The 15704-nt window shown below is 51.8% G+C and overlaps 1 protein-coding gene across 2 annotated transcripts; it reads left to right on the plus strand.

The window, feature by feature from the left end:
• Positions 1-314: 314 nt before the first annotated feature.
• POLL (DNA polymerase lambda) lies at positions 315-10439 on the plus strand. 2 transcript variants are annotated; one of them, XM_038140555.1, is made up of 9 exons: positions 315-374; positions 1332-1450; positions 1706-2003; positions 2619-2784; positions 5266-5589; positions 6102-6275; positions 7185-7313; positions 9272-9440; positions 9735-10439. In XM_038140555.1, the coding sequence occupies exons 2-9, from the start codon at positions 1336-1338 to the stop codon at positions 10097-10099; spliced, it is 1740 nt and encodes a 579-aa protein (XP_037996483.1). In that variant the 5' UTR covers positions 315-374; positions 1332-1335; the 3' UTR covers positions 10100-10439. The 2 variants fall into 2 exon arrangements, with proteins under 2 accessions (XP_037996483.1, XP_037996486.1); XM_038140558.1 differs by having other exon boundaries at positions 1709-2003.
• The last annotated feature ends 5265 nt before the right edge of the window (positions 10440-15704 follow it).

Consider the following 15704-nt stretch of genomic DNA (forward strand, 5'->3'; position numbering starts at 1 on the left):
CCCCCCCGGCTCCCGCCTTCCCGCGGCTCCCCGGGCGCAGCCGCGAGGTTCGGGGGGTCGTTCTCGCCCCCGAGGTTGTGGGTGCTGCCAGCCCCGAGCTGGTGGCCTTGAGACCTTCGCGGCCTGAGGAGGCTGGCAAGGCAGGTTTGGCGCCCGGCGCCTGCGTTGTGGTTTGTAGGAGTTCAATTCAGCCTGCAGAAACACTGCCCGGCCCTGGAACCTGCTCGGGCACCCAGAACCTTGGCAGGCGTTTGGTGTGAGCTTTTCCTTTATCTAATAGAAAGGATTTCTGTTTCCAGAGGGCTTTTTTTTTTTTTTTTTTTTTTTTTTTTTTTTTGTCAAAACGTCCTGAAAACTGAAACGTTTCAGCGAAGGTGAGTTTTAGAAATGTAGCAGGATTTCTGTTCCCGTGGAGCTGAACTCTTCCTCACAGGAGTGAGGGCTTGAGTCGAGCTCTGGGTTGGTCTTCAGAGGATTATGTTTAGTGCTCAGATGAGAAGGTGACCATAGCAGGAAGCCGTGGCCCGATGGGACCATTTTCAGCTTTTCCAGGTTTGCTAGGATAGGTTTGTGGTGGACTGTGTGTGAGAACTCTAAGAGAAGCACAGAGTGCTGCACAGAGAGGAAACCAAGCTGGTGTTTACTCAGCGCTGCAGCCACATGGAGGGGGCTGTTGGGATGTACAGTGATTCAAGACTTGTTTGGGCTACAAAAAACAGAGCTTCCTTGTGTCCTGGCAGTTCAGGCTCTGAAGTTTGCAGTTGCAGGGCTTGTCATGGTAAAGCTACAGTTGTACCCTTATTGAACTTGGCTAGTTAATCTGTAGTAATTTGTTGTTTCCAGGTGAAGACAAGCTGGGAGTTTTCCTCTTGTGGCTGTGTGAAACACTTGGTGTCAATCAGTGTTTTGTCTCATAGGTGACTGGATTTCAGCCCTGGCAGGAGAATTGTTTCACTCTTGGAAATGTGCTTAAGAAATACCTGGGAAATAAAGGTTCTTGCTTCTTTAGGCTGAGCAGATAAGAGCTCTGAACTGTTGAAGTAGTTGAATGCTTTCCATTGTAAAAACTCAGCTGTAGAGGTTTCTAAGACATTCAGGTAGGGTTAACTTGGGTGACTTTCTGACTTTGCTTTTTCTGACCTTGTGGGCTGCAATTCTTGACTCTGGTTGCCTCCCTGAGGCTGAGATTTTTTGAAGGCAACAACAAAAAACTTCAGAACAACAAAGACGGCGAGCAACATGGGTGAATCTTGAGTTGTGGTTAGCTAAAATCTAAGCAACCTTGCTCTTTCTTATTTGTATTTAGCAATTGCTGCTGACTTTCCCACCAGGCCTATGGAGCCACGAGGGATTGTCAAAGCCTTTCCCAAGAGGAAGAAGGTGAGGGATGACTCGGAGAAAAGCATCCCTCCAAAGATCCCGAAAGAGCAAGGAACAGAGATACCTGAGGGTAAGTCCTGTGTCCTTGTGATGTGGATTATAATACTTGTACCCAGCGTGTTAACTGCAAGTGCTGTTCCCCAAAGGCTTTTTCTGGCCCTCAGTGTGTTTCTGTAGTGGTCCTGGCCAGCTTGGTTTGGTGTGTCCAGCTGGAGCCTCCCAAGACTGCCTGCCAGGGCTGGTGCCATCAAGTCCCGTGTGAGAGATGTGGCCCTGCTGGGTTGGGGCACTTTCTCTTGTCACTGTGCCCCTGTGCTTTCCTCAGCAGAGTGGCTGAAACCAGTCATCGCCTACGTGTTGCAAGCCGGCATTGGCCGGGCCAGGGCTGAGATCTTCCGCAGGCAGATTGTCCAGAATGGGGGTGTGGTTCACAGCCAGCTCTCCCCGGAGGTGACACACGTCATTGTGGCCGAGGACATGGACTGCGACCGCGCCTTTCGGCTCCTCAGATTAACCAGGCTGCCCCCGGGGCTGCAGCTGGTGAAGGCAGCCTGGCTTAGTGCTTGCATTAGAGACCAGAAGCTGCTGAGTACTGCTGGCTATGGTGTCTTTATCCCTCACAGGTATGCAAATGCCACTCTGCCATTCCTCCTTGCATTTTCTCTGTCCTAAACTGAACAACACTACAGTTTGACCTCTGCTCAAAATCTTGGACTGCAACTCCTTGCAGCTCCTGTGATCATGACTCAAAGTTCTGTGTGGTAGCAAAACATATAATAGGGCCCAGAAGTACTGCCAGAAGTCCTGTCACTTGCTACAGGTGCTAAAGGCACCTCTTCCTGATCCGTCAGTGATAACAAGATGTCTCTTAAAAATACTGAGGATTAAATACTGTTTCTTATATATTGCAGATGAAAGGTCGAGAGAAATTGGAAACTAGGCACAAGAGGAAATGAAAAATGGAGCAGCAGGCACAGATTAGGATCAGAATGTTTTGGCAATGTTTTGGAAAGAGAGTCTGAGAGTGGTGTAGGTAGGAGTGGAAGTTGCAGGTCAGTAAGGTAGATGTTAACTGGGGAGTTGAGCTAAAACCAGAGTAATTAATCTGTGATCTGAGAGAGTACAATTCATGTGGGTTATTTGGTCCATCCCAAAACATGCAGAAGGATTTCTTGATCAGACTTCTGGGGGTTGAGAAGTCCTCCTTCTTCTGTACTGAGACATCCAATCTATGGCAGATACCTGGAGGAGGAAGAATTCCAGAAAGAACAGCAACAGATCCTAGACAGAGAAAAAATCCAGCCCCCAGCAGAGGAGGGAGCAGTGAAACCAAGTACTGAATCACAGGTGGAGGATTCCTCACAGCAAGGCTTGGGCACCCCTGCACAGCAGCGACTGGCTGAGGTGAGGCTTTCCTGCACAGATCCATCTCCTTGTGAGCAGATCCTGCATGCTGCTTTTCCTGGCTAAGAGCATCCCTGCAGGGGAGATGGTGAGATTTTCTCAGCAAAGGGAAGGTGTTTGGATGTTCCAGAGAGCCAGACTCAGGCTGTGGACATGGTTGCTGCTTCTCTTTGTCCTTTTTGGATATTAAGAATAGAAGCAGTGCCCCTAAATTGCTGTTCTCATCAGAACATTTCCAGCTGAAGCAGTCCTGGTGCTCTGATCAGGACAAGGCTCACTATGGTGATACTCACTTATGTCCTTTTGAGGAATATTCCCTGTCTGAGAATATCTTCTTTTCAGGAAGCTGTCTCTGATATTTCATCCCAAGTTCCTGCCTGAGCCATATGGACTAGTTCTCCACTCCTTGGCAAACACCCTGTTCAGACACATGTTTGTACAGTGGATCAGGTTGCTACCAGAAGGATCATGGAGATGTTCTTAAAATATCTGTGTTGGGTTATTAGTGGCTTCTGCTGTGAGTCAGCATCTCCGGCCTGCTGTTATCTTTTCTGCCTTTCTCTGTATTTTTGCTCAAATTTGCTGAATTCTTCTTAGGCATTCATGTCATTCAAATCTATTTGTAGCAAAGTTACCTCAAACATCCCCAGCAGCTGCCTTGTATTACTGGCATCTGTTTTGCAACACAGTCCAAAATTTTGTCGCCCAAAGCCTGAAATTACTCTCTACCTGGCACCTCACTGAGGGCACAGAGGCCACATTTGTAGACATTTCAGTAAAATCCCTTGTCCCAGGCTTAGATCTGTGTGACTTGGGGAGGAGTGGGATACTTGAGACCTGGCTACAGCAATAAAGCTGAAACTTATTTTAGAAATAGCTTTTAAGCAGAGTCTTTTCTAGCTTGGGTGGATGCTTTTTCTCTAGGAGATGATGGGTGTCAGTGTTTCACACTAAACAGAGACTGATCTGGGAGTTCTGCCTTTGGATGTAAACTCCTGTGAAGAAATCCTGTTACAGTCTGACTAGCAACCACTTTTTGACTGGCGTGCAGATGCAGTAGTTCTCTGCAAGGCAGTCTCTGTAAGCAGTGCCAGTTACTCTCTGTGAACCCAGAGCTGTCACCCCAGGCTGCCTGTCTCCCTCTCAGTAGCCTGTTGCTACTAGTTTTTGCACATGTGGTTGTAAAGAGTCCATCAGCTTTGCTGACAAAGTGTAGAGTCAGGGGTTTAAGGACTGTTTCACCTCTGTGACACTGCTGACCAAGAGGATGGGAATTGCTTCCAGCTCCAGCTGCAGAGTTCTCCGTGTTGTGAATGGGTAACATGCTCCTCTAAATGCTTTTATGGGGCTTACTGACTTATCTGAGCCTTCCGAGGCTTTGCTGCCCTTAGAGAGAGCAGCATCTCAAGGGAGTTGCATTTCAAGACAAATTAAGCTGATTGAATCTATCAAATCTTCAATCTCACCTAATTTTCAGAGTTATAAAACAAGACTGCAAAACACATCCCATCTATCTGTCTCCAGACCTCCTACCTCCTCAGCCAGCAGAACTAGAGGTTGTAAGGATGTGGCTCTTCCTTAGGCTCACACTCTGGTGAAACTCAGAACATGATGTGCTGCATGTAATTGCTGGACTGATCCCAAACACCCCTGCATCACTCAGAGTTACTTCACAAGCTTTTGGATTTTCATAGACTCCTGTGTTTATACATCAGGGGAGATGGGGACCCCAGTGAGCCCAAAGTCTCTGTGTGGCTTTCCAATTCTATCCCCTTTTGTTCATTACCTGAAGCCGAGGCTCATTGTTTCTTAAGTCTACACAGAGGCATCTTAGTGCTGAGGGTATCAGCAAATGCATACATTGGTTCTGTCTTCTGTCACTGAGGTATGTGGAGTCCTTTGTGTCATTTCTTCCTCCCCTTTTCTCTTGCAGATAGCCATGGGGAAAATGAGGGGGTTTAAATTTACTACTCTTGTTAAGATTTTGTGTCTGTAAACTGAAAACAAAGTTCAGTGCCTATCTGCTGTCATCTGCATCATAGTGTAGAAGTTGCTGAGTCTGAATGAGAGAGATGTGCCTGTGCTGCCACCAGACGAGCTAAAGGTTTCCCAGTGGGAGTAGGGAGTCAGCATCTCTGCCAGGCAGGGATTCTGGCATTGTCATACCTTGCTGCTGGCAGCAGTTGCTCACTTACTCAGTGTCTTACCTCAGTTGGGGGCTTGGCTGTAGGAGGGGACTGTGTGTTTGAATCACAGGTAGATAGAAGTGTAGTCTCCTGTGCAGTTTGAGATGTGCATATGTAGCTTGAGATGTGAGGAACTGTGGTGTGCAGTTCTAGAGGTGGCACTTGGGGTGTGGTGTGCCCAGGAGGGAGGGTGGTTAGTGCTCTGGTTTGCTAATCTCAGAAGTTGCTTGTGCCAAGGGGATGTATGAGGCATGTACTTATTCTCACACGGCTGCTTTCTGATCTTTCCCTAAAGAAATACTCTGATGATGAAGACAGTGAAGGAGAAGATGCTGGTGTCACCCAGGGAGACCTGGAAGCATTGATTTCTGGCCGCTACCCTGTGAAATCATCAGAGGAGATCAGTGATAGCTCTGACACAGTGGCCCAGCCTCCCAGCAAGTGGGTTTGTGCCCAGTCTTCCAACACCAAGAAGGAAAATCACAACCAATGCATCACAGAGAAGCTGGAAGTGCTGGCAAAGGCTTACTCTGTCCAGGGGGACAAGTGGAGAGCTCTGGGATACTCCAAAGCAATCAATGCGCTCAAGAGCTACCACAAACCAGTCACCTCCTACCAGGTAAAACACCTCCCCAGGGGGTGGAGCAGGGAGATGGACCTTTGATGGAAGTTGTATAGCTAGTCCAAGTTGAGATTTATTGACCACACACAGTGTTTGCAGAACAGTAGAGAAGTGGAATCTGAGCCTTTTAGGGCCACATCTGGACACTCTCAGGATAAATGCCGTCCTTAGACACAATGCAGGGATATTTTCACCTTGCTCTTCATCAACAGCAACTGGCCACCAATAGTAATAGCATGTAAAACTAACTGAATATGAGTCTTAGGGGCTGTGACAGTCCAGCAGTTCAGTGTGTTCACGTTTCAGTCCCATTCTGCAGGCTTGTCCTTTTCCACTTGAATTGATCAGCCAAGGTAAGCCTGGGCTAGAGAGGAGACCATCAGGCAGGACTAGTCCTGCCATGTACCCTTTACTCATCAAATGACTAACCAGGCTCTTAGTAGCAGTAGCAGCTCCCCAGCTTGTCTATGTTCTTTGCTTTTCCAGTAGCAGCTCTGGTTTCTTTCTAGGAAGCCTGTAAAATCCCTGGGATTGGGAAGCGGATGGCAGAGAAGATCCTGGAGATCTTGGAGAGTGGGCACCTGCGCAAGCTGGATCACATCAGTGAGAGTGTGCCTGTGCTGGAGTTATTTTCCAACATCTGGGGAGCAGGGGTCAAGACAGCTCAGATGTGGTACCAGCAGGTAAGTTCAGTGCCTTACACAAGAGGCTCTCTGGTTATGGTTTGAAGACTACTGCTGAGTGTAGGAGAATTACTTTCACAAATAGTTTTTAATTGCCGATATCTACAGGTAAGATATAAATCTGTTTTTTTTGGGAGGAACTATGAGGTTGGGTCCCATTGTGTCTCAGCACCCTGCTGAGACTTTAGTTGTGCTGGGATGGGTAAAGGGCAAAGATGTGAAGAGGAATGGGAGACATGCTGCCTCTGCTCTAGCATCACTTTTAGGAGCTCATGTCACACTAGTCATGGCAATGATGTTGCTGAGAGCCAGACTTGAATCAGGGCATCTTGGTCATGACAGCTTCTGATGCAATTGCTGACCATTGGCCTGTAGCTGTCAGAGTAGCCATCCATTTTGTCTGAAAGTTACAAGAATCAGATTGAAATAATTGTGCCAGCAAGAGCAGCCCAGCCCACTTGGTGGGTTCCTTCTTTAAAAGCAGTTTGTCTCCTGAGCATGAGCTAAAGAAGCCTGGTTTCCTGGAGTATTTGGTTTGTGACTGGATTCTTGACTTAAAACTTGACTTGTGTTCATGCTGTCAACTTTCCCTCATTGGGATGTTGTGGGTGTTGTTCCTTTACCTGCATTATGTGTTTTCCTTCAGGGTGTAGGGACACCATGCCTTAAGAGCAGTAGCCTTTTGTCAGAGGAGGGATGGAGATTAGAGGTGTGCATGGATAGTGCAATTGCCTAAATCCCTTCTTTTAGGAACCAGGCCCTAAAGTGTTCTTTACATGTGATCTCAGAAGCTGTGACTTGGCCTGAACTTGAGACAGGCTAAATACAGTCTTCCCAAATCTTGGTGGAAAGTATGTGAAGAGCAAAGTCTTGGTAGATGACTGAATATCAGCACATGCTCTGCTCTAGGGTTTCCGGACACTGGATGACATCCGCACCAAGGCCACTCTGACCAGCCAGCAGGCTGTGGGGCTGAAGCACTACACGGATTTCCTGGAGCGCATGCCTCGGGAGGAAGCTGCAGAAATAGAGCAGACTGTGAGTAGCTTGGCTGCAGGCCCTCAGAGTGCAGTACCTGCTGGGACATGACAGGAAGGTACACGCTGTGAAAATAGCCCTTGTGTTATAGCTGAGCTCTTCAGCCTCTCCTCTGACTGGGGTCAGTGCTTGGAGGACCCTTTTTGGGCTTGGGCACACAAGGCCCTTACCTTGCCCCATAAAAAAGTTCAGTCTGAGTGCCTGGCAAGGAGGAGGATGCTTCACTGGGGTTAGTCCTACACACTGCTTTGAAGAAGGCTGCATCTGGCATGGTGGGCTAAGCAGGTTCCCAACTCTGCTTTCTGGCCTCTCATCATGTCTGGAATGTCTGCTTTCAGCTGAGGTGTCCCTGGTGCTGCTGCTTCAAAGGAAGTTGTGAGCACCTTGTGATCTAGTTGTAACTTAGAGGACAGAGGGTGGATATCCTTGGTGGAAGCAAAGGGGATCCAGGCTGCAATCGAGTGTGCTTGCTGTAGGATGCACGTAGGCACTCCATGACTACGGGGTGCTAAGCCAGTGTACCCTAACATGAGCAGAGAGCCTGGGAGACACACTGTCATTGCTACCCCTGTGCTCTCCAGTCACCATGGAAGCAGCAGCCAGTGTGACCCTGTCACTCTGCCACAGGGCCTGGCCATGAAGAATACCTTCCTGCCAGGCTCCTGCTGGGGTGTCAGTCCTGTGTGCCGGATTAGCCATTTTGGTGGTGAGTGGTCCCTTTCCCAGGCAGGCTGGGCTGAGGAGCTGGCTCTTGGGAGTGGGTCTATTGTTATCTTGATGGGATTACTGTGCTTCCCTCCATACACACGCACACACCTCTGATCCAGGCCCTGGAGAGAGAATGAGGGATTAGTCACTGTCGGTGCTGCCTGTCACAGTGAGATCTGAGGAGCTTTTAGGCTCTCGGGTGGGGCTGGGAGTTTTCTAGAAATCTTCATTTAAAGCCAGAAGGGGGGCAAAAACACCAGAGGAGGGTTTGCTCCGCATGAGAAAGGCTTGTGGCTTCTTGGAGCACCTTTGGGGCAAAGGTTAATGGGTTTATCTCTTGCTAATGAAGGATGATCCCCAAGAGTGACAAGGGGCTGTGGGCACGGACACTGCCTTGCTGAACCCCAGCCTCTGTGATGGCCCCATCACTAGGAATTGCTGAGCCCCTCATTATTTGCTACCAGCAGGGTGATTGGCACAATCAGGCCAATAATACTTTAGGCCTGTCAGGGACTTGGGAGCCTTTCTTAAACATGTAATGAATGAAGCCATCAGAATTAGCACTGTCTGCACAAAACAGGAGCTGGGGTCCAGCTTGGAGAAGATGTAATAGGGGAAGTTCTTATTATGTGTTTGATTGCTGGCAGCAGCATATTGGCATCCCTTTGGTCTAAAATGCTGGGACAGTTGTGCTTTTTCTGGGTCAGAAAGCCCAGCTCTCCTGCAGAGGCAGAGCTCCTTGCAGGAGTGAACTCCAAGGGGTACTCACAGATTTTCTGCTGTGTTGGATCCTGCTGGGGAGACTTCACAAGCCCATCCCTGTTTTTGAAAGAGGGCCTGTGACCATCACCTGTTGAACTGATTTGCTTTGTGGGCAGAGCTGGTGAGCCTTGTGCTTGTATGACACCTGAAAAACCTCTCACCTCATGGTGTCTCAGAAACTGAAGGCTCTGAAAGCTTGTGCAGTTTTCCCCCTTCATATTCCTGCTTGTCCCAACCCAGTGCTCCCAAGAGCTGATGGTCAATCACTGTATGGTGTGGCATTGTGCAGGATGTTTGCAGGACTGGGTGGAGGCCACTCTGGCTCACTCCTCCCCTGACAGCAGGCAAGCCTTCTTGGTGGGGCAGTGTGCCAAGCCTGCATCTGGAGATGCAGGACAGGCCTCAAGGCAGGCACAAGATCCTTTGCTGCCTTGATGGAAAGGGCATGAAGAGGCTGGTCTCTGACTCCTCATCCCTCTTTCTCGAAGGTCAGACAAGCTGCCCTGGCCCTGAAGCCTGGCCTCGTGTGTGTTGCCTGTGGCTCCTACCGTCGGGGGAAGGCCACCTGTGGAGATGTGGATGTGCTGGTCACTCACCCGGATGGGCAGTCTCACCGTGGGGTGTTCAGCAAGCTGCTCAACAGCCTCCGCAGGAGCGGTAAGAGGGCGGGGAAGCTGCTCTTGGAATGGCCAAGGCAAGGAGGCAATGAATTGAAGGATAAGTGATCACTTCTCCCAAGGATGGGACATCTTGTTAGTCCTTAAAATTACTGTTCCTGGACCTGGCTCAGCTGTAGTTTTAAGAGGGGAATATTGCTGCAGCTCAGCATGTTATCCCTGGTGTCCCACAGCACGTTATGGGACACCTCTGCTGCTCTCTGGGCAGTGGGGAGTTCAGCACGGAGGTGTCCATCTACCACTGAGCTCCTCTTGGCCTGTTCTCTCTTCTCAGGCTTCCTTACAGATGACCTGGTGAGTCAGGAGGACAATGGTGATCAGCAGAAGTACCTGGGCGTGTGCCGCCTGCCCGGGCCAGCGCAGCGTCACCGCCGGCTCGACATCATCGTGGTGCCGTACCGGGAGTTCGCCTGTGCCCTGCTCTACTTCACGGGCTCGGCTCACTTCAACCGCTCCATGCGCGCCCTGGCCAAGACCAAGGGCATGAGCCTGTCGGAGCACGCGCTCAGCTCGGCCGTGGTGCGAGGCCCTGGGGGTGCCAAGGTGGCATCTGGCCATACTCTGCCCACCCCCACCGAGAGAGATGTCTTCATTCAGCTGGGGCTGCCTTACCGGGAGCCCTCCGAACGGGACTGGTGATGCCTGCTCGTCACCCTGGGCTTGCTGCTGTGCTGCTGCTTTGAAGGATCTGATTTCCCCAGTGGTGGAAAAGCTCTGTGGTGCCTGCAGCCTGAGGAACATGTCCCAGCAAACTGGGGCTCCTTGCAAGTGTGAGGCCTGGCTGCTGGGCAGAGCTCTGTGGCTTCCTCAGCAGAGGCTGTGGGCTGGAACCACACTGGAAGTGCTCTCTTGGTGTGGCTACCAAAAGGGCTCACTGCCCATCAGCTACCCTGGGCCTGCTCTCCCCAACTTTGGAAGATTGGGTTGCAAAACCTTGTGATCCATCCCCTGACAGTACTTGGGAACAAAGGAAGTGGGATGCTCTGTATCTGAGCACTGTATCTGGGATGCTCTGTATCTGAGCACTGACACTGAAATTTCTGTTCTGAGCTGTGAATGAAGGGAGCAGAGGTCTAGCTTGGTTCTGTGACAGGCCTTCCTCCTCACTACTGCTGGCAGCTGCTACTGCAGGAGTCTCAAAGGGTTAACCTGTGCTGCTGGTGTGTCCTTCTGTCTGAGCTGATGTGTCCTTTTATGGGTCCCATTGCACAGGGCCAGGCTGCTGTTACTGCCACCACCTTTCCCTGGTGCCAGCTAAGCCTTGAAAGAGACACGGGGACCTGAGATGCTGTGCCTGCTTACTCCCAGCCTTGTATTCTGAGGATCCTCCAGATTTAGTCTGAGCCCTGGTCTGGCCCAAGACCTCCTTTCATGATGCAGGAGAGGAGCACAGCTCACAGCTTGGGTAGCTAGGCTCAGGAGGGATTTGAATGTAATGGCACTGAATGTTAACCCAGCAGCGCTGTGTGTCTGTCTGTAGGAGATATGGAGATAGAGAGAAACACAAGGAGATAGTTAAGTTGTAATTGGGGCAAAGCAAAACCTTTTCCCTTTTTTCTGTGTGGAAGCCATGGAGTCATCTGGTCTTTGATCAGGGAAAGTGTGTGTGTTTGTGTATACATGTGCGTGTGGCTGGTCCCACCAGTTCCATGGGAGTGAATTTTATTTCTCAGGGAACCTTGACTATTTTATATTGTGGAGATGAATTTCCCAGGGACATTGAGTGCTCTGTTACAGGTATTGCAGTGGTTGCTCCTGGCAGAGGTGCCATGGTGGGCATTTCTGTGCCAGGACCCCAGGGCTTTTGCTCCCTTTGGGGGATCTGGCCCCATCAGGTACAGTGACAAAGCTGCATGTTTGCTGCTGGGGCAGGCACAATCCAGGTGGGTTTGCACAGTTCCTGTGGCTGCTGGGCACCAGCAGGGCTGGGGCTTTGCTGGCGTGGCCCACACCCCAGCAGTGGCATTTGTCAACCCAACCTTTCTGCTGGACACCTGAGGGAAATGAATGTCTTTTGGCATGTCTTGGTGCTTTGAAATTTGAAGTGTAATAAATAAATCCCTTCTCTCTTTTCCCTTGGTATCTCTGTCTTTTTGCACTCTGCACTGTGACTGTTGGGATTTTGTCCTTTGGCTTACCAGGAGCTCCTCCTGTGCTGGTCCATTTCCCTGGTTTCAGTGGAGTGGAGAACACGCAGTGGAGATCATCACACTATTGGACCAGCGCTTCTGGCTCTCAGGGCAGAGAGCTGCTGGCCACCATCCTCCCATACCATCCTCTGTGTTGGCATCCAGCTGGCCATGTGGCTGAGCTGGGATTGGCTGTTCCCTGACTCAGAATTCTTGATCTCTGGGCCTTGGGTTGAGCTCTTTCTTCAGATGTGGAGTCAGGAAAGGATTGCTGTTAGGTTTTCCATGTGCATCAAATAGTAGAGCATGTGGCAGTTGGCTGCTGTTCTGTCTCCTGTTCTCTGCCTGGAACACAGCTCAGAGTCCTGAGCATGGAAATGCTTTCGTTATCCAAGGGGAATCTGAACAACCTGGGAGCCAAGGGTGCACATGGAGATGAGCAGCAGGAATGATTGGCTCAAAAGAGAGATGGAGAAGCTGGAGAAGGACAAGGGCTGCTGAGGCAGAAGCGGCCAGAATTGAGCTGGGTTATCCAGGAGCAGAGGGGAGGCAGCCTCAGACCAGGGGCCTGTCAGGTCCAGGGAGAACACTTTGACCCCAGGAGGGCTGTGCAGTCCAGGGACCACCCCTCAGGGAAAGGGGTCCCCATCCTTACAGTCAGCCAGCTTTGGCTGGGCAGCACCACATCTGGCCTTGTCCAGGGCTGGGGATAGTCCTGTCGCACAGGGAGCTTAGATGGGGAGGCTGCCTTATGTCTGACAGGCTGCGGGACTTTTTCTGCCTGGGCTGAGGCAGGGAGCACAATGCTGGGCTGCTCAGCTTTGTGCCTTGATGAGCACAGGTTTGCCTCCAGCTCTGGATGCCAGGGCAAGCTGTTCCTGGAGCACTGAGGCTGCTTCTCGGTGGGACCATGTGCTGAAGACATCACTAGTGGAATGGGAAATTGGCACTGCTGGTCCCCAACTCCTTTCCCTTTGTCACCCCTCCTCCAGGGCTACAGTTCACACCCAGGTAGCAAAGGGGTGCTGCAGCGATGCCTGACCCTGCTGTTTGTGCTGCTTTTATTTAAGGAGAGGCTGGACATGGGGATGTGTGGAGCCAGGGCTCCACAGGAGCAAGATTTTGTGCCCAACCCCTTGGGAAATGCCAAGGAGGGTGGCCCTAGTGCATATGTGTCATGGAGAGGCCAGTGGGGCAGAAATCCCACCGGTCCCCTGCTCTGTGAAGGAATGAGCCTGATGTCTGTCTGTCCCCTCCCACCCCACAAACCCATGCCCAGCAGCTTGGAAGGGGCAGAGGGCCCTCATGTGGCTGACTGCAGCCAGGTGGGCCACGGCTGGATAAGGACCACTGCTCCTGGGTGTAGCTGTGGGGGTTGAAAGGGGCAGGAGGTAAAGGAGCACAAGGAGCTTGTCCAGAGCAGCTGGAGGGTGACCTTTCTGGATGTTGCTTCTCCCTTATCCTGGTGCAAGGGGAGAAACATGAGGGGCTGGGCCGTGCCACTGTGAGCCACCCTGCCCTGGGCAGAGGGGACAGAGCTGCCACACACATGCTCCTCTCTATGCCTCTGATCCCTGCCCTTGCAGCAGGGCAGGGCCTCACCACCCCCTTATCACAGCCCACCTCCTGCCTCTTCCAAACCACAGCATGCCCCACTTGGCAAAGAAGGTACAAGGGATGGGGGTCCTGGGGTGTCTGGGAAGAGGTGGGTGCTGAGTCCCCAGGATCAATGCAGACAGCGAGAGTGAACATGGTTTTAGGCATCTCTAACGAGGTCTTGCCTAGTTTCTGCTTCCCAGGAAGGGGTTTCAGCTATTCCCCCCTCGCCAGCACACCCCCTCCCGCTCTCCCTGGCTGTGAGTCTGATCATCCTGAAAATTAAAAATAAAACAAAATGCAGCAGCACTTAGAGAATGAGTGGAAAGTCGTGGAGCTGGGACAGGCCCTCAGGTTTGCTGCAGATCCCCTTGCTCCCACCCTGCCATCCCTGTACCCTGAAGGTGAGTCTAGATTGGGGCCTCAGGCAATTCCTGTCCCCCCAACAAGCATCTCTCTGCCTCCCTCATTGAAAAGGAAGAAAAGCTCTGGACCAAGAAAGGGCTGCCTGGGTGTTAAGCAGCCCTTCCCACCCTATTCCCTACCCTGTGGGAAGGACACCCATCCTTAGCTGTCCTGCTCATCCTGGTCCAGGGATGGGAGGGGGCTGGGGAAAAGGGGTGCAGGGAGGGTAGTTTGGCCTCCAACTCCGGCCCTTTGAGTTCATGAGTAAATATTTGCTAATGGCAGCATGGCTGGGCGAATGTAGGGGAGCCGCTGCTCCCCCCGTCGGAGCAGGCAGGGAAATGAATATGAATTTATCATGATTAGGTGAACTCAGCAGGGAGAGCGGGAGAGAGAGGGCTAGGCAGGGAGGGGGCGGGCGAAGATGGATCTGTGCAATAAAATTAAATAAGGACACCAAATAGAGTCACTTCTCACGCACTCGCCCGGCCTCCCGCGTGCAGGGCCTCTCCTGCCTCCCGCGCTTCTCTGGCTTTGCTGATTTCTCTCTTTCCTCGAATTTATGAGGCCAATTATGAGGATGAGGTTGGAAGTTCTCAGAAGTTCACTAAATGCAAACTGTGGTCCCTGCTGTTCCCATCAAATTAATTAACCAAGCGCTATTGATGGCCGGGGTGACATCGTCGCGGTGCGGAGGTGAGGGAAGGGCTGCTGGGCTGTAGCTGAGGAAGCCTGGCTGGAGAAGGCCTGGAGGGCAGAGCACCCTGCGGGGCACCCTCAGGGCCAGTGGGCGCAGAGTGAGCCCTGCCTGGGCAGCCAGTGGGCAGCAGGAGCAAAGAATGCAGCAGGACATGCATCAGGTGTGATGGTTTGTATTGCAGCCCCTGTTTCCAGCAGTTTCCTCTGTCTGGAATAAGATCCAGCTGGGTGATGGCAGAGCTGCCCTGATGGGAACATGGCATGGATACATGGCAGGATGTTCTGTGGAGGATACCATGGTGCCTTGTGGTCTGCAGGAGCGTGTGGCTGCAGGAGCACAGCCAGGAATCAGCGCTCTCTTGGAATCATCCCCCCCACCTGGTGAAGGGGCTGTGACCCCAGTCCCATGGGAGTGGTCTGCACAGGGGCTTCATGCTTGGTAGACACATTACTTTTCCTGTGGCTCAGCAGTGATGGTGCAGCTGGTACTACTGCCACCTTCCCCTTGCTCCCTGAGTCCCAGCAGCCCTCCCTGCCTCAGTTTCCCTGCCTGGGCTATAGGAAACAGCCTGCCTTGTAGGATCTCATGAGCAGAATGTCCTGATTCTATACAGCCCCTTGGCCGTCCCTAACCTCTGTGTGAAGCCACTCAACCCTGTGCAGGGCTCAGGGTGCCAGTGAGTGCCTTTGCCATGGGGGCAGCAGCCATGTGCCCAGGTCACACTGGCTCTCATGTGCCTGGCTGTGTCAGTGTCACGTCACCCCCTTCCAGGGAATGTGTTTTTGGGGGGCTGTGTCCAACATGACCCCCGTGCCTGCCCTGTCTCCTGGTTCACTCACTGCAGGGAAGGTGCTGCAGGGCTGCTGCAGCCTGGGGGCTCTGAGTCCCCGTCGTGCTCAGGTGCAGGTCAGTCACTGGGCACAGGGCTTCTCCTTCGCCTGCCTGGGGGAAGATCACTCAGAGCAGTTTCCAGTTGCTCAGGTTGAATCTGAGCACTGGCTGTGCTACAGCAAATGCTTGAGATTGTGAAAGGATTCCTCCATGCCGAGACGCTGGCTGAAACCCAGGATGTCTCTGCAAGCCACATGGGCACTCTGTGCCTCAGTTTCCCCTCTTTGCATTTCCTGAAGCTGTTTTTCCTTTGGGCAGGGTCTCTTTTTAGTGGCTGTGAGTTGTGGCCAAGTAAAGGGTCAGTCCTCACCCCCAAACCAGCCTTTTTTCACACCAAATATGTGTGCCATAAGGCTCTGTGCTTGCACCACCCTGGCACAGGGACCTTCCTCCATAGTGCCATGGACTCCTGACTTAAATCCCTTTGCAGTTGCTGGCCAAGCAAATGAGCTTGTCCAAGGGGTGAAAGAAGCAGTGTGTGTCCTTAGACCAGGGATCTCACAGAGGCAGAAGAACGCAGAGG

This window comes from Motacilla alba, chromosome 6 (assembly GCF_015832195.1).
Source record: "Motacilla alba alba isolate MOTALB_02 chromosome 6, Motacilla_alba_V1.0_pri, whole genome shotgun sequence".
Classification (NCBI taxonomy): domain Eukaryota; kingdom Metazoa; phylum Chordata; class Aves; order Passeriformes; family Motacillidae; genus Motacilla; species Motacilla alba.